We start from the raw sequence: 23,243 nt of genomic DNA on the forward strand, positions 1-23,243 counted from the left end.
GCCCGTCGACTTCTGCCTCCACATGAACAGCAACCGCAACTGCAAGTCAAGGTACGGTTACTGTCCAGACTCGGTGCGAATATCACAGTTCCAGCGCTGTATGATAGCGACGACTCTGACACAGCCCGCATAACACGCAGATGAACAAGAAAGAATACAACCAGAAAAACACATTGATCGCGTAGCGTACATCGTGCCACCTTGCACCAAGTCACCTAGTATTCACACACTTCATGTATATTTGCATGGCTCAAACCCGATGCAGCAACTCTTGGCAAGCTGCAGCCTCACTGCTGACTGATAATCAACTGACACTGACTCGCCGCAGTATTGACATACCAATCTGACATCCAACTACGGGAAGGAGGGGCGTTCAAAGTAGCACAGTTCAACAACCTCGTGACGAGGGGGAGTCATCTTGGCTCAGGTTTGCTTTGCTAATTTATAGATGAACGAACCAATTGAGAAGCCTCATTCCACCGGCTAGTGGCACGATGAGCTGCCTTGGTTTGTGATTTAGCGTCATGAACCAACATATCTCATTCGGACTCTATCGGTCTCCAGAGCAGGAGCCGGCTATTCTCTTTTCTCCCTCCCCCTTCCCAATGTCGCGTAGCCGTACTTGTACGCACATGAAGAAAATGTGTCGTCACCCCGGAACCAGCTTTTCCTGTGCGACCTTATCCCCAAGCCCGTCGCTGATGGTGCGTGGCCAGAGTATAAACAGTAATTCCCGTGACGCCTATGCAATGCAAGTTAAGAAAGAAACCTGCGCAAAGCCCATCCATGGACCCATCCGTCCTTACGAGATCTCATGGGCCAACAATACTCGGCTTGGTGCCATGAAGTTGCTGGCCTGGCGATTGATTGACGTGTTTCGTCGAGGTTGCCCTGCGTCTAGTTGTATGTGCGGGCAAGGTTGCGCAGATACCAGTCTACCAGCTTGCGTCCTACCTTGGCCTCTGAGATGTGGATCAAGTCCTGTAGCATGCCGTTAGTAAAATGGGGAACAAAAGGCTTGACGGTTACGCAGAAAGCTTGTGTGGTCTTTCATGCAAGACAGCAATGGAGGGGAATAGGGGGGTTGGATATACGTACTCCTTGCATAGCGTAGTCAAGATCGCTGACGTTGACCCATTCTCCGTCCAACAAACCACCTTGGTCAGTCCATCGCAATTGCCTAGCTCGCTGCTTGTTGACCAAAAGGTAGGAACGGAGCTCCTCGGGCTGGACCTCCAGGAAACCAGCGAGCTTCTTAAGATCCATGGTTGTGTAGAGGCGCAGGTAGGACTTGACGGTCGGGTTGAACATGTTGGTCTTGACCTCGTCCATGAAGATGCCCAGGTGGTGGTCAATGGGATCAACGTTGGCCTCGGGGTTCTCGAAATCCGGGGGCACGGGCGAGATGAACTTGGGGCAGGCAGCGCGGAAGAGCTCCTCGAAAATGGGAAGAGCCTCGGGGCCACCACGCTGCAGCTTGACGAGCTGGTCGCCGTACTTCTCGCGGAGAGCAGTGTGGATGGTGTCATCCAGACGAGTGGGGTGGAAGGCAACGCAGATGGCGATCAAAGCGTACATCTGGTCGTTCTTCTTGGTGATGGAGTCGTACTGGGCGTTCTTCTGGAAGTTCTTGGTACGAGACACATAGATGAGGATGTGGCTGAACATGCGGATGGCATCGGCGTAGCGGTGCATCATCATGTAGGAGAAGCCTACGTAGTAGTAGGTGGTGAAGTGGGCGGCCATGACGCGGGCGAACATGGCCTTCTTGTTCAGCTCGATGTCGTCGAGGGTCTTCAGGGCGAGGCTGAAGTCACCGAGCAAGCAGTGGACTCGAAGGAGACCAATGATGGAGAAGTAGCCCAGCATGCGATAGAGGTTCTTAGATCCGTAATCGCCAGCGACGGCCATGGGGTCCTCGTTGCGCTTCATGGCAGCAAGCTGCTCGGTGATCTGAGACCGCTGGATCAGGGAGTATAGCACATTAAGCACACTATAGCAACCCCAGGTGTTGGGGTTCTCGCGCAGGATCTGGCGCTCTTCTTCGTTGTCTCGGGGCTGTCGGGCCAGTCTCATTCTGTAGGATGAGAAGGAGTTGAACTGATAGATGAACTCGTCGATGACATCCCAAGCCCAATAGTACTGCAGTTCGCGCGCATTAGCAAAAGTCCTTGAATGGAGATCATGGTGGAGGGTGAGGAGAGCCGGGTTTACTGACCGAAGGGGGCTCCAGATCGACCGGGCCTTCCGAGTTCAGAATGAAGTGGAACAGGTTGCAGTAGGCATCGTAGCTCTGGAACTTGACTTCAAGAGGGGCGGAGAAGTCCAGAGGCTGGGCGGCGGCGACGAGTCTCGACTGGATGTCGTCGGTTTGGGCGGCCATGCCGAAGGAGCTGGTTCGCTCGAGATCCTCGCCAATACCATCTTCGTACTGGACCTGCTCCTTGTAGTCGTTGACCAGGGCCTCCTCCTCGACATCGCTGTCAACTTCCATGGAGCGCATCGGGCGCTGTTCGCCGTTTTGAAAGGCGCTCATCTTGACGAATGTGCTGCTGCTGCTGCTGCTGCTAGCGATGTATGTGATGGGACAGCAGCGACGGGCGTCGATAGACTGTGGAGGGTAGAAGGGAAAATATGTGTGGGCGGGAGAATTTGAAGATTAAGTGGAGCGTTGGACTTGTGTGCCCAACCAGATCAATTGGCTGGCGATGCGTGCAAAGTGCCTGCCATTCAGTACGTACCGGGCAGAATTAGTGCGGGGTTCTTTCCTCTCAACCCCTCCAAAGCAGAGAGAAAAAAGTCTTGGTACAGCCTGCATACCTACCTTTAGTAGGTGTGTAAAGCGCCTGCAAATGCGCGCGCTGGCTGTGCTGAAGCGATCCCCAAGATCTTAGCCTGGATGAATCATAATGAGCTGCATTTCTTTCACAGCCCCCGGACCAGCATCATTCCATTCCTTTGACTAAGTGTATTGTTGATAGTATCATTTGAATGCCTATTGTTTAGACTTTTGTATGCCATTCGTATGAATCTTTATGCAGTCGGACAGTCATCTCCACTGTCTTCTACCGTCTTGAATAAGTACTTAGCCTCGATGAAGTCAGACCTTCTTCCTACCGATTATTAGTCACCCGTCTCTTTGCCGGACATAAGCGATCGCTCCCATCTTAAAGAATACCTTTACCTCCGGAAGTCGAGGTCTTTTATATAACAAGTTCCGATTCCTCTTTATTCAACGAAAAGCAGCCGAAATACTCCCTCTGGCTTTTACATTCAACCACGTCATCTTGGTCTAGAGTCCCCTCAAAAACGACTCAACACTCGGCACCATGCCCGTCGTCTCGCCGGAAAAGCTGGGCCGCCTCCAGAGCGAGCCCGACGATGTCAGAAACGTATGTGCATTGAACCCCTTTGATGCCCTCCACACTAACACTTGCTAAATAGATATGTATTCTTGCTCATGTTGACCATGGAAAAACGTCTCTTACAGATGCGCTTATTGCCACAAATGGCATCATTTCACCCAAGATGGCCGGTAAGATCCGGTACCTAGATTCTCGCCCAGACGAGCAACTCAGGGGAATTACCATGGAGTCCTCGGCCATCTCGCTGTACTTTTCCATGTTGCGGAGGTCGGCGCCCGACGCTACACCAGAAGCTAAGGAGTATTTGATCAACTTGATCGACTCGCCTGGTCATATCGACTTTAGCAGCGAGGTATCAACCGCTTCCCGGTTATGCGACGGTGCAGTTGTGCTAGTCGACGCGGTGGAGGGAGTCTGCAGTCAAACAGTTACCGTCTTGCGCCAGACATGGATAGAGAAACTGAAGCCCCTATTGGTCATCAACAAGATGGACCGCCTCGTCACAGAACTCAAGATGTCTCCGACTGAGGCATATCAACACCTCAGCAAGCTTCTGGAGCAAGTGAACGCTGTGTTAGGAAGCTTCTTCCAGGGCGAACGTATGGAGGAGGACTTGAACTGGCGAGAGCGCATGGACGAGAGAGTAGCTGCCGCCGCAGCAAAAGAGAAGGAAGCCGCCTACCAGGAAAGCGAGAGTGATGAACTGCAATTCCAGGAGAGGGATGATGAGGAAATCTACTTCGCCCCGAGAAGAACAACGTCATCTTTAGCAGTGCCATTGACGGCTGGGCATTCACTGTGCGGCAATTTGCCAGCCTGTACGAGAAGAAGCTCGGTATAAAACGGAACGTTATGGAGAGAGTCCTCTGGGGTGATTTCTACCTGGACCCCAAGACCAAGAAAGTCTTGGGCAGGAAGCACCTTAAGGGGCGGAACCTGAAACCCATGTTTGTTCAGTTAGTCCTGGAGCAGGTGTGGGCAATTTACGCAGCGACCACGGGTGGTGATAATGGAAGAGGGTAAGTACTGCTAATATCCAAACAAAGAGATCTGTCATACTAACCAGCTATAGTGATCCCGCACTGGTCGAGAAGATTACCAAGTCTCTAAACCTCACCATACCACCCCATATTGCGAGGTCTCGCGATCCCAAAGTCTTACAAAGCACTATATTCGCCTCATGGCTGCCGCTATCAACTGCGTTGTTGGTTTCGGTCATCGAATCGTTACCTTCTCCTCGCGTCGCCCAGAAAGAGCGACTTCCTGAGTTGCTAGAGGACTCGCCAGGGGGCTTCCCATATCGACGCCAATGTCAAGAACGCGATGATCAACTTCCAGACATCCAAGTCTGACCCCGTCGTTGCGTACGTCAGCAAAATGGTGTCAGTACCCGAGAGCGAACTTCCCGCCAACAAGAGACGTGGTGGACAATTGAGCCCAGAAGAGGCGCGCGAGCTTGCGAGGAAGAAGCGCGCTGAGCTGGCGCGAGCACAACAGGCTGCGGATACCAATGGAGCGAACGACCTTACAACGGCTATCGAGGATGTGAACCTCGATGACGTTACCCCACAACTAGACGAGAAGCCGATCGATCCGGAACATCTGATTGGTTTCGCGCGAATGTACTCTGGCAACCTGTCTGTTGGAGACGAGCTGTATGTCCTGCCGCCGAAGTTCTCGCCAGCTCATGCACATGCAGCCCCTGAACCGCAGAAGGTCACCGTAACAGCCCTTTACATGATGATGGGTCGGAACCTCGAGTCGCTCAACTCTGTGCCCGCCGGTGTCGTTTTCGGTATCGGTGGATTGGAAGGACACATCCTCAAGTCTGGAACGCTCTGCAGTCAGCTAGACGGTGCTGTGAACCTTGCTGGTGTGAGCATGCTTGGCCAGCCCATTGTCCGCGTGGCGCTCGAGCCTGTCAACCCTGCAGACTTGGACAAGATGATCAACGGTCTGAAGCTTTTGGTCCAGAGCGATCCTTGCGCCGAGTATGAGCAGTTTGAGAGTGGCGAGCACGTGTTACTAACCGCAGGTGAACTGCATCTGGAGCGCTGCCTGACGGATCTCAAGGAAAGATTCGCTAGGTGCGATATCCAGGCGGGTGCACCCATTGTTCCTTACAGGGAAACGATTGTGCGCGCCGAGGAGATGAAGCCATCCGCTAACAAGGAGCTGGGCCGCGGTGCTGTCGTTGGTGTTACAAGCTCAAAGCAGGTCTCAATTACACTCCGGGTCCGGCCTCTTCCCGATAACGTGACCGAGTTTCTCCTGAAGAACTCGAGTGCCATCAAGCGCCTGTATAACGAAAAGAAAGCGGCTGCTGAGGGTATAGAGATTTCTTCTGAGAGCGGAGACGTGCAGGAAGATGTCGACATTGACGACGACGTCCGTGATGGCAAGGACTGTCGCACGATGAGTTGAAGCAGCAACTCCAAGCGGCGCTGGAGACCGGCAAGGGAAGGGAAACCTGGAAAGGCGTCATCGACAAGATCGCCGCCTTCGGCCCTAAGCGAATCGGTCCCAACCTGCTGATCGACGCGACCAAAGAGGGCGGGTGCTTGTCCAAGGTCTTCGGAGCTAACAGCACCAACAACAGCCTGGGAGCCGACGACTCTCTCAACGCTTCTCACCTCAGCGACAAGATCACATACGGTTTCCAGCTGGCTACTAACCAGGGACCGTTGTGCCACGAACCGGTTCGCGGCATCGCTGTCATAATCGAGGATATCCAGATCGAGCCACCAGAGGATGAGACATCGGCCAGAGACAGACTAGGTCGTCTTACCGGCGAGGTCATCAAGACGGTGCAACAGTCCATCCGCCAAGGTTTCTTGGATTGGTCGCCGCGTCTCATGTTAGCCATGTACTCCTGCGAAATCCAAGCTAGCAGTAAGTCTTTCTTTCTTCCTCCTCCTTTCTACCCCGTGCGCCTTCTTGCCCCAACACGCCGCGTCCTGGCCAGCCCTTCTTTTTTATCATACCGATACACTGTACTAACTCGTGTAACCCAAACACAGCCGAAGTCCTAGGCCGCGTCTACGACGTCCTGACCCGCCGCCGCGGTCGCGTCAATGCCGAAGCCATGAAGGAAGGCACACCCTTCTTCACCATCTCCTCGGTCCTCCCCGTCGCCGAATCCTTCGGCTTCGCCGACGACATGCGCAAGCGCACGTCCGGAGCGGCGCAGCCCTAGCTCATCTTCACCGGCTTCGAGATCCTCGACGAGGACCCCTTCTGGGTGCCCTTCACCGTCGACGATCTCGAGGACCTCGGCGAGCTCGGTGATAAGGAGAATGTGGCGAAGCGATATATGGACGGTGTCCGCAGGAAGAAGGGGTTGCTGGTCGAGGGCAGGGGCGAGAGGAGAGGCGCGGAGAAGCAGAAGACGCTGAAGAGATAAGGACGATGGCAACTGGCGCACGTGTTGGTAGGGTATCGAATGGATGGGTGAATCCGGGGTTTGCTTGCCGGACTAGGCTTTACTTATCGTTGTTGAAAAGGAGACTTGGGTTTTAGACGGCGGCGTATCACGATCTTTCCATGGGTTGGTTAGTTAATATGCAAAGCATTGCCATTCTCACAAGCACCACCCTTCACTTTCCAGTGGTTGAATAGTAGAGGCAAAAGAAACGCAGCTTCATTTCGTGAATTTGTATAGCAGACAATCAAGCAAGCAACCTGTCCACACCGTACTCCGTCCGCCATGCTGTCATTCATGCCTCTTCTTCTAATATGTTCGTTCCCCTAATTCCATGAAAACAAACGCTGGGCCTCCATCTTTCGAGCAAAAAGCCATAGAGCTATTATGTACAAAGCCAGATGTTCTTTACTGTTCTCTCCACTTCTTCTTCCATGATCTTCAACAATGATTTGAGATCATTCATCTGCTTACTTTTAACCACTCGTGGCGGCATCCTCCATGTCCGTATCGCCGTCGCAGTCTTCTGAGCTGCCTCGGCTGCTTCGGTCGCTCTGCTGCTGCTGCTGCTCTTTTTCTCCAACAGCAGCAGCCGCAATGCTGGGCCAGTCCTCCCCGCCTGTGCGCATGACGAGAACAGGGTTGACGTCTGCTGCAAAATACTTCTCGCGCCTCGTGCTAGCCCGGGTTCCGCCCTCGAGCGCCGACATCGCTGCACGCGTAGTGCGCATGCGCTTCTTGGGCTTGCCGCCCTCGCTGAGGAGGTTGCTATGTTGGAGCCGCTTCTTCTGCAGATGTTGATCGTATGCCACGATGCTGCGTACAAAGGGGGCCACGTCCAGAGTGATTAGGCGCATGGTGCGGTCGAAGACGGATGGATCTAGGTAGCCACCCGAATGGGTAGGTGACTCGGCGATGACATCGAAGGCGAGACTATAGTCGTAGCGTGTGGTTGATGGAGTCGAGTAGGGAGGGCTGGAGAAGCTTTCACTTAATTTCTTCACGGCGGTATCCTCAGTGAAGGGGCAGGAGTCGGTCATGTATGGAAGCTTGCCCTTGCCAGACGCGAATACTTCCTTGCCCAGGCCCCGTAGGGCTAGGGCGATGTGCATTGAAGTTAGATCGTAACGAGTTGAAGTTTCTACTTCCAGGAGGCGACGACCAACAATAAAGTCATCACGGGTCTTGAGAGGCAGATCTGGTACCGAGTGGTCGATTGTTACTCCATTGCCACCAGAATATGTGCCCGAAGAACATAAATCCGCAATACTGAGCAAGTCGGCGAGAGCGTCAACGGCTTCCAGTTCTGCCAGTCTCTTCGCTCCAGACGTCTCTTGGCCACTAATTTCGCGATTGGAAGGGAACACCAAGTCGCCGTAGTCAAGACACCAGCCGTCCCAAAGTTGTTGTTGAGCCTCTTCTTCGATAGTACGGTAGGCGCAGGCCTCGAGTAGCGGGTCTCGACCGAGCCAGCCCATGCCAGGCTCATATGTATTCGTGCTGACCACACGCACTTGTCCCTCGCTCTCAGCTGTGACGTCTTCCACCCCTTTGTGGAGAAACCAGCCAAATCCGCCCCTGAGATCACCGATACCAATTTGGCACCAATAGCTGAGCTCTGTTATGGACGCGCGAAGGTCGTGATGGCGGGAGTCAAACAGCGTTTCAACGGCACGCCTCCTCAAGGCATGCCCTTCGTTGGCAGCAATCAAAAGCAACAGGTCAACCGCCAGGTCCTTGGGAGGATTGCCGAATCTGAATATGCCGTACAAATTGAGATTTTGCAGCGGCACAAGGCTTTCATCATTGCAGGTCATGACGAAAGGTCGTTTTGACTGTATCATGAGGCTGATTACTGTTGCCCAGAATTGCTTATCTTCTTCGTACAAGATATCAACTTCCTCAAGCAGGATCAAGGACTGCTTTTGGCCCTTGCCGGTCAGGGGTTTCGCTAGCTTTTCCTTCAGTGGCTTCAACACCTGATCGACTTTCTGATCGACCTTCACAGGTTTCGCTTGCGGTTTCGCTGGCTGCGCAGACGTCTTTGGCTTGAAGAAGGTCATCATCGTACCCTGCTTGCCCGATTTGAGATCCCTGGCCACTTCGTCGTCGCTAGCAACTTCCATATGGGCAACATCTGCCTCGCCTTGCTTGTGCTGGACGAGGTGATTTTGGGTCATGTCGCCGATTCTCTCGAGTATGTCTTTGCCACTTCTTCGTGAACCGGGACTGATCTCAAAGATTTCAAAATCGAGTTCCTTCGCGATGGCATAAACTGCAGCAGTCTTGCCACAACCGTGCGGGCCACTTATGACGACAGCATTCGTGAGTCTGGCAGATTCTTTGGAACCCTTTCCAGCCTTGACGACTGTCTTCTTCGCATTGCCTTGGCTTCCTTGTGGCGCCCAGTCAGCCTCATCCTCGGAGATTTCGGCCAATTCGTCTTCTTCGGCAAAATCATCAACAATAAAACCGTCCAGCTTCTTCCCTTTCTTTCTCTTCTTGGCAGCAGCAGGTTGTTTCGACTTGGTTTTGCTTAGATCCGCAGCCCCGGTGTTAATTGATTGGATTTTGAGTGTCATTAACCAGTCCCGAAGCATTATAGCATCATGGCCGCTTTGAAGAACATGAGCCGCCGCCTGGGGTGCATACTTCTGCGCCCAAGCAACAGTTTCGCATTTGGATTGGTCAAAGGCGGACAGAGACGTGGCGAGCGAGTTGTATGCATCGGAGATGGCGGGGTGAGATTTCTTCCCAGAACCAGCTTGCCAGGTGCGAAGTTCAGGGCGGATCCGGGATTGTAGCTTCAACGCGCTCTCAAGATGTCTCTCAGGGATTCGCAAGGCCGGGTCAGGAGGTTGGAAGTCATCAGTTTTCAGGGCCTGGAGTGTCTCGGCAAGACTGTCAAGACCAAGGTTCATGGTGACGTTTGACAACACAGACTCGCCCGGTTCCAGACGAACCATAGCCCCTTTCGCTTTCTTGTGAGGTATTGCGAAATGGACCCCAGGATTTCTCGAGTTAGGCGCGTCACCGGCGTCGCGTCCATCCCCGTGAACGTGGGCCATTCCCTTTGAAGGCCAGGCTGGGTGCTGAGCTCCAGGTATCTTGAGCCCGCCTGGCCTGGAGCCGAATTGAGGAGCGTTTAATTTCGAGAACGGGGCTGCCTTGGCCTGCTTAGGCGAGCAAGGAGTTGAAGTGAAAATGGAATATCGCTTTTCTGTTGACTTGGCGTTTGAATCTTTCTGCTTATCGCCCGAGGTTGAAGATCTGTTCGAATTTGGCTGCTTCGACTTTGCAACGAAGAATGGATGAGTGGGCGCTCCAGTCTTCTTGGTCGTCTCTTTGGGTGCTGCTGATTTCTTGGGGGTCTGTGGTTTCTCAATAGTCGATTGTTTCTTGACGTCTAGCTGTGTCGTAGGATTATCATGGGCTGGTACAAAGCGAACGCCACTATATATAACCTCAATCGCCTCGCAAATCCGGGTGCGCGATTGTTCGTCGGTGCCGTAGCGTATAGTGACAATGCGAGAAGGGGGCTGCTTGGGCTTTCTCCCACGCTTGCCTTTTACCGCAGGTTTGACCTCGCTATCTGCTTTGCTCCCATTATCAACTTGCACTTTAGGCGGTGAACCGATTGTTCCTGTCTTTGGGTTGTATTGTAATAGCTTGTGAACCTTCACAGCTGGTCGTATTTCCTGGCTCCCATTTTGAAGGTTGCTTGGTGAGTCCGCTTGGCTTCTCGATGCAATCGTTTGTGTCAGGGGTTGCGAAGGCGTCTCGGCAACCATGTCGCCTTTATTGGACCGGCCGTCAAGGCTCCCGGTGTCTGATGTAGGCTGCTCGTCCTTAGATCCAAAATGATCAAGGATACTGGAGGCCGCAGAGTCCTTGCAACGGCGCTTGGCTCGCGGTGCTGCCTTCTTGGGGGTTGGTCATTGCTTCCAGCTGGCACATCTGTGTCGGTTTTGCGTCGCTTCTTTCTCGGTTGGCCGTCGTTGGGTTTCGGCTCGGGGTCTCCAGCAAGTTCGTCAATGTCGGCAGCTTCTTGCATGATTTGTGCCCGTTCGGAGTTGGGACTGCACGAGGGATCGGGTGTCACTGGGCGCACCACATCGGCAGTTGTGTCTTTTGGAGCGATCTTGGGAGCTGAGAAGAAAGGGTGCACCTTCGTGGTTGACAGACCACCATCTATCACCACTTCCCCTCCATTCTCAGCCATCGTGTGCACGCCGCGATAAGGAGTAAGATGTGGGCAATCGGATCAAGGAATCGCAGCCATCGGGATGTTGGAGGACGATATGGTGGCCGAGGTGCTGGGCGGCGTCTAAATATGGAGTTTAAAGATGGCAAGAATGGATTGAATCGCAGGTCTAGATCATCCCTCTAAGGTGAAGTCGAGTCGTAAATATCGGTCTGATATGGTATGTCTGGTGTAGCACTGGCAAACGACCATGAGAGCTACCAGCTGCTGCATGCGAATTAATGGCTGTCGCGTCTGCTGCTACAGGCAATCGCGTCCGTCATAGTCGCGCAAGCTAGTTGGACGCGCCTGCCAGGGTCAGTCTTAATTGGATTTGCAGCACTGGCCCATTTGCTGCTGGGGGCGACCAGCCCGGCCAGCCCAACCAACTAGGGGCTGTAGGAGCTTCCAGCGGGGCTTATCGCGGACGGGCCCCACTGATACGGCAGCAAAAGATGTCGGTCTTTGCACGGTCCGACAACTTTTTTCTTTCCTTGCTGAGACTCCACTAAAAAGTTCACGATTATGTTTGGTCAACAGGCGAAGAAGAGCAGAAAGCCCATCCCATTGCGTATGCTGCAACGCTCTCTTCCCCGACCGACACTCGATCGCATTGGACCCAGCCACGGTCGCAATGACTTCCAACTTCCAGATTCAGAAGCCGTATGTGCTGACCACTTTGCCTCGCCCTCTGGACCCCAAAACCGGCCAATATGTTGTTGGTGAGGTCTACGGAACCACCGAAGGCTCGAGGAAGAGAAAGCGACCGGAAGTAACGGTGGGCATCGACGGCGAAGCAGTTAATATCTACGATGTAAGGCTCAATTCGAGATACCTTCCTCTCGGCTACGTACTAATCTGTCTCAGGTGTCGTCTACCCGACTGGTCACTTCCTATCCCATCCCTCCGCAGTCCTTCTTCAGCTGCCCGCCTTGTTCGATTCGCCGGAGGAAGCCTGAGTCGAAGGAGGTAATCAGGTATACTTATATAGCGACTCGAGACCCAGCCTACAAAGTGACGCTCTACAAAGACGTGATCGAAGCCTCCGGGAAAACCATCTCTTCCACAAAAACCCAGTCGCTGCAAAGTACCGAGCCTGTCGTCTACTTGACTACCCGGTCCAACCAGGAGTCCAAGAATGACGATATCCTTAACTCGGCCAGCGATGAACTGTTGGTGATCCGACGCAATGGCGAAGTCCTGGGGCTTGATAGCGAGACGCTCCAGCAAAAGTGGAAGACAACCCCTGCTATTTTGCAACAAGACTTTGCTTTCGAGACTAAGCAAGACTTCCAGCTGGACTACTGCCTATCAGCTCAGGCATCCGAAGTGGTGGAAGGCCTGTTCAAGGGAAACTGGGACGCTGTCAGTTCGCTTTCCAATGCCGCGCGCGATGGTTCCAATGTCGAGCTTCTCCTGTTTGTTTCCAGCATTGTGGCCGATGGTCAGCGAGTCCGCCATCTTCATATCCTTGGACCTCTTCCACGCTCGCAAACCATAGTGTCTACTGCGGGGGGTCTTGTGCAACTGAATGCAGTTCCTCTGCCCGCTTCGTCCACCTCCGAGAAGAAGGCTCCCATCTATCGCCTGGACATCCGATCCGGAACTCTCACCGTCCTGTCAAATGGTGTGCTGATAGTCTATGACTTGACGACCAGTATCCCGAAGGTTAGCCACCGTATGGAGGTCGAGGAAGCAAAGTCCATTCTACGTCTGTCTAAAACGTCAGTTTTGACGTCGAGCTCCACGATGCTTAATATCTACAACCCGCAGTTCCAATCTCTACAGAGTTCAATCGAATCTGAGCTGGACAGCCAAGGTCAAAGCGCGAGCAGTGGATCAAAGCAAGGGTGCTCCCTGGTTGCGTATTTCTCGCGGTTAGAGCTCGCTATCGGTATATCCGATACCAATCTCGTTGCCGTCCAACTCGAAGCACCCAAGACTCGGTCTAAAAAGCGTCGTGCCGAGGGCCTCCTTATCGATTCCATCGGACGTGGTGTGCAGCAATTCAAGAAGACCAATCGGGACTCAGGCTCCAAGGTGGACACATCAACCTTCAGCGGCTTCCTACCCGGTTCTTTACGGGATGACTACTGGGATAGCTGGGCACAGGACCTGCAACGCGCCGATAAATGGGCCGAGGATGATAACATCGAAGCTCTCGAGGCCTTCCTCGCTGAGAAGTTTGGAATAAAGCTGAAGGACACCAAGTCGACCAACGGCGCCAATGCTTCTTCCAAGAAGGGCGAGCAGCAACCGCTGCCCGAGTGGGAGTGGCCGAGTTCGAGATCCGATTACCCTCAGGCCGACAGGCGCTGGATCTTGTACGCAATCAGCAGGACGTTTCAGTGGACCGGCGAAAAGGTCGACGATACCAGCGCGCCCGTGCTGGTATGTACTCTGCCGTACACTAACATCATCAACTATCTTCTGGATGCAGGCCACTTGACAATCACCAATGTTAAGGCAGCTTTGCGGTCCCTGACAAACCATCTCCGAGACGTCGACACGAGTCTGGCCGAACAGCTCGTGCTACGGTTGGCGGAGCTCGACCCTACGCTGGAACTGTTGGCAATCTATATCTCGGGAACTGCATTGGGTGCTGTTGAACTCGTGCTAGCGGTTCGTACAATCATGAGGAGCCTGGGGTGTGTTCAGGATCCCAAGCAACCGCCACCATTGCTTCTCACCAACGGAGCTACTGAGGGAGCAGAGAGTGGTGAAAACGACAGTAACGACGTGGAGATGGAGCTGGACAACCTCGAGCAAGACATCCTCAAGTTTGAGTCGGCAATCAATGGCAATACGGGCGTGCAAGGTGACGGCCTTAGTGCGGCTTTTGAGAAACTAGGAAACTGCTCTTCACCTTCTATGGTCAAGGCGTTGAGATCTATCTTCAAGCCGGAGGAGATCCTATCTCTCATTCACCTTCTACGAGTCGAACTGCTCAGGGGGCGTGGCCCTCGCGCTACATGGATAACACACAGTTCGAGGAGGATCCGACTATGGAGGCTCCCCGGACGGCGTTATCAAGCTGATCGCGGACCTGCTGCACCGCTGCGTGGACGCCATCGGACCCGGCGGATGGCTGCTCAACGACGCCATCCTGACGAGCGACCGATCAAGCGACCTGATCACGGCGCTGCGACTCGAGGTCGGCGCTGCCCTGGAGGCCTCACTGGAAGCCTCGTCGATTAGGAGTTACCTGGGGCAAATGCTGAAGTACAGCGAGGCAGCCCAGAAGGCCGAGGAGCAGGCCAAGAAGGTCGACGTGTCGCGGCCCATCGCGCTTAACGTGCGCGAGTCGGGCGACCAGGCGCTGCCGCTGGGTCTCAAGACCAAGTCGCAGCAGATCGAGTGGCGGAAGGTCGTCGCTGGCGGTGAGATCGTGAGGAGGTCCGCCCGAGAGACTGGACACCTGCGTAGTCAGCAGGTCGGCTCTTACTCTTTGGAGAGGATCGCTATCTAGATGTCCTTCCGCGAGCGAAAGAGCAGAGCCGCATTGGACAGGTATACTTGTTTGCGGCTCTTTCTACGGAAGCTTACGCCGAAGGTTCTGTCAGTTCCTAATGGGGCCCAGAGGGGCGGGTTGTAAAAGTCACGAGGCACGCGGGGAAGCGAAGCGAGAAAAGGGGCTTTGGTTAGTTAGCGCTGTTACGACATGCATGGTCGAGTAAATGTGGATATGTGTACGGACGGACTTGCTGTGGTTGCGGCTTCTAGGCAGTCAGATAAAGACCAATGAAGGTGTAGAATTCACTTATGTTCCTTGAGCCGCATGCCTACCTAACCTTACCTGGCCTCATTGACTCAACGTGAATCAGCCACCGCCATTCTAGTAGCTTGGATTCGGCAGTTCAACTTTTCAGCTCGGGCACCGAGTCTGACCTGAAGAAGCAAAATACAGGAAATGCGTGCGTCTATGCGACGCTCTACGCACGTACATATATGGTTGCCTACTTGATTTCATCAAAGATAGATAGACAACAAGATACCGCTGCTCATTGGCCAGCCTTGCTATGTGAACGATGTTTCCCAGGTTTCCGGGACCACAACGATCACGATGTCCGAAAGCCTCTTTTTTTACTGGGTAGGTAGGTAGGCAGGTCCCTGCCGCGAGCTTGCACGGGGCGTAATGTACATAGGAAGTTTCTCTCATGTATATGCACTCTTGGCGCTTTCTCTCTCCCTTGGCGTTGCCTCTGTCCCTTCTAGTATGTAGCTATCTCTCTGCAGTACTGACATCAATATTGTCATGGAGAAAGTATGTATGTAGTTTGCTGAGTCTATCTGATTAGTATATGCAGGATGAACGAATGCTTTCAACCGGTGAAGTGGATGACATGTCGGTGACTCAATCGAGAGCCCCGTACTGGTACTACCATAGGGCGTGTTATCCAGTATGTAGGTAGGCATTCGCCGGCTTGCGAAATTCCCATATTGGGCATTTGGTGGCAGGTTGAGTCCGTAACATCGTGTCTGCCCATCATCAGCCTCAACCTAAGCTGTTTGTGAGGCTCGCTAGTCGCAAACTTACAGGCCGGGTTCAAGGATGATAGTAGGCAAACCCCAGCACTCGTCATGATGCTGCGAGGTTTTCGTCCCAACAACAAAGACCTCGGGACCCAGCGAACTTGCAGATCGTTCCGCAAGGTGAAGAACGTTCGGTGTTCTGCTCGGTGCTGCTTTCCATGGAAGTTCCCTAGGCTTCCCAGTCAAGCCCGTTTACAAATCGCACAGCCCGGGTGTTCCCCTCCATATTTTCCTTCTAGAAGCATTCCATAGCCCGTAGCGAGAGATGGCCCCACCAAGTCTCCGCCGCTCCGCCGGTAACGTTTTTTCTTTCCACAAGAGGCGAGTCACGAGGGCTGTACTCTGCTTCGCCTCCTTTGCTTAGTCTCCGCGATGGCCGGTCCAAATGCCTAGCCGCTTATTAGAACCTGGGCACATCATCATGATAGGCGCATTCCCCTCGTTTTTTCTCCCCGAGCCCCGAGCTAGTTCGAGCTCGGTAAGCAGTTTTGGATTGGGCGATGTCAGCTGGTAGCGAAAAAAGGGGATTTCAGAAGTGATCCGAGCCGAGAGCCTCATGTTTCGAGGTGAGAATCTTCTGATTACCCCACAATCGAGAGGGCTTAGCCATGCAAGTGTCGTGCCGAATGGCAAAGCTGGAATGTGGGGTGGGTGATGGATGACGGTTACACACGGACGACATGGAAGCATTTCCGATCATCAACCAAGCCTCGTTCGTCGTTCGTTACCTAACCTGATATGATGGATCAATGGTTGGGAGAGAGAAAGATAGTCCTAGGTCTACTCCATCCACCATCCCTTCGTTGACCGAGCTATGGACCAAGGTATCAGGGATGCAGACCACCCTGCATGCGATTTCTGACGCAAGTATTGGCGCCTGAAGGGTTAGAGTTGACTTGTACGATGGGGGGTGACTCCTTTCCCGGCCGGAACTGGTGACTCTCCAGTGCAACGGTGCACAGCGTAGACGCACCTCCGAAAATCTTGAAATCGTGTTAGATGGCATTGATCGTGCTTCTTCAGCTAGGTGTATATGTTGGCACCAATTGACTTGCATATCCCTATCTCGAAATGGCGATCAGGCAGGCAGACATGATCAAAGCATCCAATGTAGTCTGGTAATTCTCGCCAGTTCTGGTCGTACGCCGCAGTCTTCTGATATGCACATGCACTGAAGATTCACACTTGTAGATCCTCGTGCGTGTTCCGCTCCGCGGGTCTCCATAGCCAATCGATGTTTCAACCAATGTAAACATGTTGCGAGCTTAGGTGAGCTCTGACTGGCTGACTGCACCAAAGTACGCCAAACAAGGCGGGCGAAGCACTGCCGGATGCAATATCGGTGACGGGACGGTCATTTGGAGTGTGCCCGCTGAATGATATCCATCCATCAATGTAAAATTGCCAGTGTGGCTTTCCGGTGGGATCGCGGTTTGCTGTTGCCTGGGTCGAAAGAGGAGCCCGCCACAAACGCCCAAGCCGCGATTAAGGTTGAGGCCCTGATGTCCAATGCAACATGATCAACATGATGTGAACCTGACTGCAAGGCCGATATTACGTGCATACACATACATACCTCGATATCATACGCATATATCAAACGGCATGACTCAAGGCCCCGGTTGACAGCAGTGCCCTTAATACGTGTCCGCGTCGTCGTAAAGAGAGGGGCACAAATGGTCGCTGGATTGGCAAACAAACCTTGTACCACGATGCAATATGCAGCATTCCACATCGTATGTATAGCTGAAAAAAATTGCTAAGCGGGTAAGTCACCTAGTGATGCACGCACATCGCCCAATTGTGGTGGTCGAGGTGGTGCGCCCAATGACCTAGCATCATGTTAGCAACAACCAATTCGAGACTTGCCGCATGCCATGCCATGTACCATGCTCCTGCAGCTTCGCTTGGAACTTGCAAATTGACCACCCAGAGGGCGGTTGCATAGATCCGATATACTGTAGAAGGTGTCACGCCGGCGATCATTGTCGGCGTTACACAGAATATTTCACGTTCCCCCTGATGGAGGAAACAGGTTGTTGGGCAGGCAAGCCCCATGCCCGTATCAGTTGTCGTGATAGGACACGCATATAATATGATACCTTTAGTGGAAATTACGAGGAATCCGGGAACGGCTGGAATATGTCGGGCATAGCCGCCTTTCGGGAGGAGCGAGGAGAAGAGGATGAAAGGAACTCCCCCGAGTTTTTGTCCGAGTCCCACTGTCCATCTCGATTCTGTGGCCTGCTGTCGCTTTCCTCTGCATGTGGCTCCATCCGCCTGGACAGCTGGATGCAGACGCCACTTGGTTTTTGTCACGAATATCAAGTGAGTGGCGGTTGCAGCGTCGCGTTGCAGCGACAATCTTCAACGTAGCAGTTCAGTAGTGGTTGGTGGTAGTAGTCTTAAGTAATAGCAGCAGCAATAGCAACCGCAATCGCAATAGCACATGTGCGCCATCTTGCTTAGCTGACCATGTGGAAGTGGTATGGGGTGGTATTGGGAGCGTGAGAGCGCTGGAGCGGAGAACCGAAGCCGCGGGCCCGTCCACTGATGGCAGGATACGTATATGCACGTACAGTAGCGTTCACGAGCCTGCAGCTGGCGTGCCCTCGGCGCCAGTACCTTAACCTAAACCGGTGTTTGTCGCCCGTATCGTTGGTACCTATTTGCTAATTGTTGGTTCGCGGGGGATGTTTCAACTTGGATGCGAAGCAAGCACACACACACACACACACACACACACACACACAAACGCACACCACACATCGAATCCTTTCTCCCCCATCCAAGCGCATCCTTCCAACACATACATCCTTCCATCTCGCTTTTTCTTCGCGCCCGTTGAAGACCCTGGTCCCCGGTTATTTCAATAATTTTTCGGGGAATGGGATTTTCTTGGATTCCATGGGGGATGATCCCCGCCTAAAAAGTCTTGAGGATGGGATGATTCACCACGTCATTGGCTAGCCTTGTCTCAAGGGTCCGAGTTATGATGACATACGTCCCCCATGGATGGCTGCCCGTAATTGGGGAAAGACGTCACATAGCCTCAAACCCAGCACTTTTCTGTCTGGCGCTGTACAGCTACCGTACCACCACCAGAAATTACCACCACACCAGACACAGGAATTTCCAACGCCAGCCCCCCAGCCCACAGACTTTTTGCTTCAAGTTACCTTCGGACTAAAATACGTCGCAGATAACACCGTTGCAGGCTACTAACTTTGTCGCAGGAGTCGAAACGGTCTGGGAGCCACGAAAGCAGGCAATGGTCCTGTCGATCTCAGGACAGAATAGCATGTCTGTCGCTTGTGGGTGTACATCCATTACGTTCTTGTGTGTCTACTTTTTTCGATTTGAATCTCGCGGCATGCGTCAGTCGAGCGATTAGACATCAGATTGAACGGGTACCGGGCATGGGGATAGAACGGGAGATGGCAGACCAAACGACGAATGTCAGCCCATCAGCACGCCGCATAGGCATCAATATGTGTCGATGGCAATAAACCCCCAGCCGATTGTACCTCAAATCATGTGGCGGCATTCGAAAACGGCTTCGACTACATACACATCTGATACAATGCATTGTGTGCGCTACTGCGCAAGCCTCCAAGTGTACCCTCTCCCGATGTGCAACGACTATCAAGTCTATCCGCCGTCCACTTTTGTCGACCTCTGAGACTGCGTCGAGTAGACTAAAGGGCCTTTTTCTGCTATTTCCGTCCCACACAGACCCTGCTAAATACGTGTAGAATCCTGTTGGGCATTCCTTTCAGGGCCCCATCTCCAACGGCCGCAACTGATGGTGCTTGCTTCATTTTTTATGCCTGTACAGTTTCTGTACAGATTCCGAGAAGACAGTCTGGCAGCTGGGTGCTGTCTACCTCAGCTAGCCAGCTAGGCACGCAAGGCACATACCACAGGTTCACGCACCTGGTGTGCTACGTCAAGGGTTCTATCTACTCGCTCGATACATGTACTGGTACCTGGAGTGGCCAAGCCAAGGGGGCTAGGTAAGGACGGACGCTGGGCGCCCCCTCGCCCACAACATACAAGGGTCACCAGCCCAGCAGATCACCCCCGGTCGTATGGGGACATCCTTGGCAGACAGACACTCCACTATGTCCTGCACCCAGCACGCTTACACGCACAGTCGCTCCCTTCCCGTTATGTTCATCCTTTCACCCTAGATTACTGCTACATGACCTAAACAGATCGACTTATTAATCTTACTTTACGCACCTCGTGTTTCTTTCTAATAACCTTTGGTCTCCCATCCATTACGTACGGCCTGTCCCATCACATTGACTCACATCTCTGGATTCTCTCTTGCGAAGGGTTTTGTGAGACAACAACAACAACAACAACAGCAGCAGCAACTATAACAACAACGCAACTGGTTTCAGTACTGATCGACTTACACGGCAAACTGGGACTTGGTTCCCAACCCACGACGGCGTGATGACGACCAACGGTTATGGAACAGCCGCGCAGGCATCGTCAGCTGCCGACATTGATAAGGTCGACGCCTTTGCGCGCCAGCTCTTTCGCCGGGCCCGGAATGCTGGCACAGACTTTTCCGACGTGTCTATGATAGTCTACGGGCTGCATACGGTATTGAAGCATCTGAAAGCGGAAGCTGAGGACCCGGATTCTTTGCTTAACTCGGGCGACAAATCCCGATACATCAGACAGCTCACGCCTATCTTGGAGGACTGCGAATTCACCCTCCAGCAACTCGATACCATTCTGGGAAGATGCGGCGGTACTGGCAGCGGGAGCGACGGGGACGGTCGAAATGCGTCCTCGCTAAATGGCTTCGAACGCGACAAGATTGCCCTGATTCGCACCAAGCTGGCTAACCAGAGACTCAACATTGACATGTTCCTCGACACGGTTCAACTGCACAACCCAGCCAGATCGCATCCCGCGGTAGACACCAGCAACGCGAACCTAGACTCGATCAAGGACAAGGTCGATGTCATTGCCGCGAGGATCTTCCAGCGCGAGAGCTCGAACGCGAGCGCTGGCGAGGTTGATGATGACCTTTGGCGACAGTTCAGAGACGAACTTGAGCATGAAGGTTTCTCGAAAGATGTCCTCCGAAGGAATCAGGTGCGTCCGTCCGCCCCATCAATCATTGCGATACGCTTACTAACTCTGCCTAGGATGTTCTTCGTGCTTACATCAGGCAGCTTGATGAGCAACGATCAATCTCTGGCGGTGTCACACCTACTGTTCGTGGTTTTCTTGAGAGTTATGAGTCGCAGCAGCCTTCTTTCGCAGTCGCGCCATACCCACCCTATCCAGCTGACCCTGAAGAGTTGAGTCCGAAGGAGATGTATCCTTCCATCGAGAATGAGAAATTCTTCCCTTCCATCAAAGATGAGAGGCGTCAACATGAGAAACAACCACCATACCCGTCAAGTCTAACGCAGCAGTCCACTGACGTGTCCTACGACCGGCGTTACTCGGATGATGATGTGGATGACGAGCGTTCAGATGATTCCATGGCCCTGGTCATTTCCACGCGCGATCTCATGGCCATAGACAAACGCCAGGCTGACCTGGCCATTGCCATGGACAATATGCATCTCCAACCACCTCAAAACTATATTACCGGCCCCAGCCCTGGCACCTCCCCGCAAAACCACTACCTTCCTGCTCCGCCCAACGCTGGTCTACTTCCCTCGACTGACCAGAGTGGCCTCTCACCTCACTTTGCGCCACCTCCACCTTACGGGAGCTCGCCTCCTCCGGTACTCCACTCGCACTCCATCTCGGCACCGGTGATCCCCGGCGTAGCACCTTCTCTCCCGGGACAATCGCAACGTTCCTCGCGCCTCGCGCCCGACTCCCAGGGGCGCGACATCCCACTGGACGCTTCGTGGACACGCATCAAGCGGTCCCTTGTCTCTCCCGAGGTTCTGCACCAAGCGCGTGTGCGTTTCGAGGCGCGTCCAGACTTCGTCGCGATTCTCGGCGTGTTCACCAAGGAGGACATTAGCGAGTTTGCGCGCCGTAGCGCAGAAGTACGCAGGAGGCGGATGGGACAGCGCAAACCAAGGGAGCGCAGCGATAGCCAAAGATACTACCCGGACAAGTACAAGAACTGGGACGTCGAAGCGCAAAAGAGGAACGCCAACGGCAGCAGCAATGGAGCCGGCAGCAGACCTCGCACCGACTCGCAGTTCTCTTCCGGCTCCGACCTGTTCGATTCATCCGGCGAAAGCTCCGACGAGGCGCTTCCAGCTTACCGATCGTGTGACCGCCGCGCGTCTCACTCGCAGGACTCCAAGTCCGATCAGTCTCACGAAGATGGGGATGAAAAGGGGACCAAATCCTACCCCTTCATTGTTCCTCCCCCGGATAAGGATCGAGGAACCGGGGCGAGTCCTTCCGCTACAGTGAAGCCGAAGCCCATCTTGAAAAACAAGAACGACGACCCTCATGTACGCTTCGACCCGGAACCCAAGGTCCTGAACGACGGATCGACCGCAAAGTCCGTCCCGCAGTCACGCAGCAGCGGTCACAGGGACCGAGACGAACGCGAACGGCGGTACCGCGAAGACCGCTACGCGCCCCGCTCCTACGACGATAGGGACCACCACCGTGAATCGATGTCGCGAGGGGAACGAGACCGGGGTGACCGTGACCGCAGGGAGGAACGTGGTCATCGCGGCAGCGAGGATGACTACAGCCGTAGGCACGGTGGCCACTCCCGACACCACTCCGATACCTCGTCGCGCCCGCGGAGCGATCGATACAGCGGCCGGCGGCGCAGTGACCGAGACAGGTACCGTGATGACGATGACCGTATGGCCCGGAAGAAGGCGCGGGGCGAGACGCTTCGCGCGGTGGGCATTGGTGGTGCTGCGGCCAGTCTGCTTAGCGTCCTTACTGAGGCGGCTGCTGGTCTGTAAAGATACACATATTTGCTGTCTTAAGGCTGGGCCTCGAAAGACGTCATACAACAAAAGAAGAAGAAAAACCATGTCAAAAAAGAAAAAGGGGTTGGTTGGTCATGGCCAGGAAAACGAGGAGGCTATTACGATTTGTTACGATTCTACGTTCTACATGTCCGATTTTGTTCGACTAAGATTGAGGTTTATGGGGGGGAGGGGAGATTATACCATTACTACACTGTCGGTGTGTGTGTGTGTATGTGTTCTGTTGAAGTGCAGTATCAAACTGCATGCTGTTTCATATGTATGATATGAAGGCGGAGGATGTGTTAGGATACAATGAAGGAGGTGGACTGTGGAATATGATACCCGGAGAGGAAAGTTGTTCATTTGGACTTTATTAATTCTTTATACCTGGAAATGAATGGATGACGCATGCGTACTTCGTTCTGTTGGCACGCATGCGATTGCTTTTCACTCCTAAAACTTCCTCTTGAACTTAAGGCCTCTTGTGACATCCGAGTGGATAGCTTCGTCGTGACGATGTGTCCCAACTCATACTTGCTGCCAAATGCTGCCCACGGACTAACATTCAACCAATTGATATACCAGGCTGTCCCCATCCAGAAGGCATAGAGACGATCGAGAGTAGGAAAGCGCCGCCAACCCCTAACAGAGCGAAATGATATGAATGTAAGCACATAATTATTTACCACCGTTATAGATACGTACCGATCATCCTTGGCCAACTCAGGTTTGGAGTCCAAAATAAT

The 23,243-nt window shown here is 53.4% G+C and overlaps 5 protein-coding genes across 5 annotated transcripts; 3 read left to right on the top strand and 2 right to left on the bottom strand.

The window, feature by feature from the left end:
• Positions 1-897: 897 nt before the first annotated feature.
• PG997_002298 (uncharacterized protein) lies at positions 898-2,536 on the bottom strand (the record flags this gene model as incomplete). Its single annotated transcript, XM_066806613.1, has 3 exons — positions 898-981; positions 1,099-2,142; positions 2,219-2,536. The coding sequence occupies 3 exons, from the start codon at positions 2,534-2,536 to the stop codon at positions 898-900; spliced, it is 1,446 nt and encodes a 481-aa protein (XP_066673909.1).
• Positions 2,537-3,329: 793 nt separating this feature from the next.
• PG997_002299 (ribosome assembly protein 3) lies at positions 3,330-6,768 on the top strand (the record flags this gene model as incomplete). Its single annotated transcript, XM_066806614.1, is given in 8 exon segments — positions 3,330-3,392; positions 3,445-4,124; positions 4,136-4,384; positions 4,438-4,632; positions 4,643-5,757; positions 5,769-6,257; positions 6,386-6,495; positions 6,562-6,768. The coding sequence occupies 8 exon segments, from the start codon at positions 3,330-3,332 to the stop codon at positions 6,766-6,768; spliced, it is 3,108 nt and encodes a 1,035-aa protein (XP_066673910.1).
• Positions 6,769-7,262: 494 nt separating this feature from the next.
• On the bottom strand, positions 7,263-11,008 carry PG997_002300 (uncharacterized protein; the record flags this gene model as incomplete). Its single annotated transcript, XM_066806615.1, has 2 exons — positions 7,263-10,688; positions 10,742-11,008. 2 exons carry the CDS (start codon positions 11,006-11,008, stop codon positions 7,263-7,265), a joined length of 3,693 nt encoding a protein of 1,230 aa, XP_066673911.1.
• A 655-nt stretch (positions 11,009-11,663) lies between these two features.
• Positions 11,664-14,498, top strand: PG997_002301 (uncharacterized protein; the record flags this gene model as incomplete). Its single annotated transcript, XM_066806616.1, has 3 exons — positions 11,664-11,843; positions 11,897-13,859; positions 14,017-14,498. The coding sequence occupies 3 exons, from the start codon at positions 11,664-11,666 to the stop codon at positions 14,496-14,498; spliced, it is 2,625 nt and encodes an 874-aa protein (XP_066673912.1).
• A 5,528-nt stretch (positions 14,499-20,026) lies between these two features.
• Positions 20,027-22,488, top strand: PG997_002302 (uncharacterized protein; the record flags this gene model as incomplete). The annotated part of the gene is made up of 2 exons (XM_066806617.1): positions 20,027-20,680; positions 20,734-22,488. 2 exons carry the CDS (start codon positions 20,027-20,029, stop codon positions 22,486-22,488), a joined length of 2,409 nt encoding a protein of 802 aa, XP_066673913.1.
• Between the last annotated feature and the right edge of the window lie 755 nt (positions 22,489-23,243).

Source organism: Apiospora hydei (genome assembly GCF_038363865.1).
Source record: "Apiospora hydei strain CBS 114990 chromosome Unknown utg000003l_segment0_segment0, whole genome shotgun sequence".
In the NCBI taxonomy this organism is placed as follows: domain Eukaryota; kingdom Fungi; phylum Ascomycota; class Sordariomycetes; order Amphisphaeriales; family Apiosporaceae; genus Apiospora; species Apiospora hydei.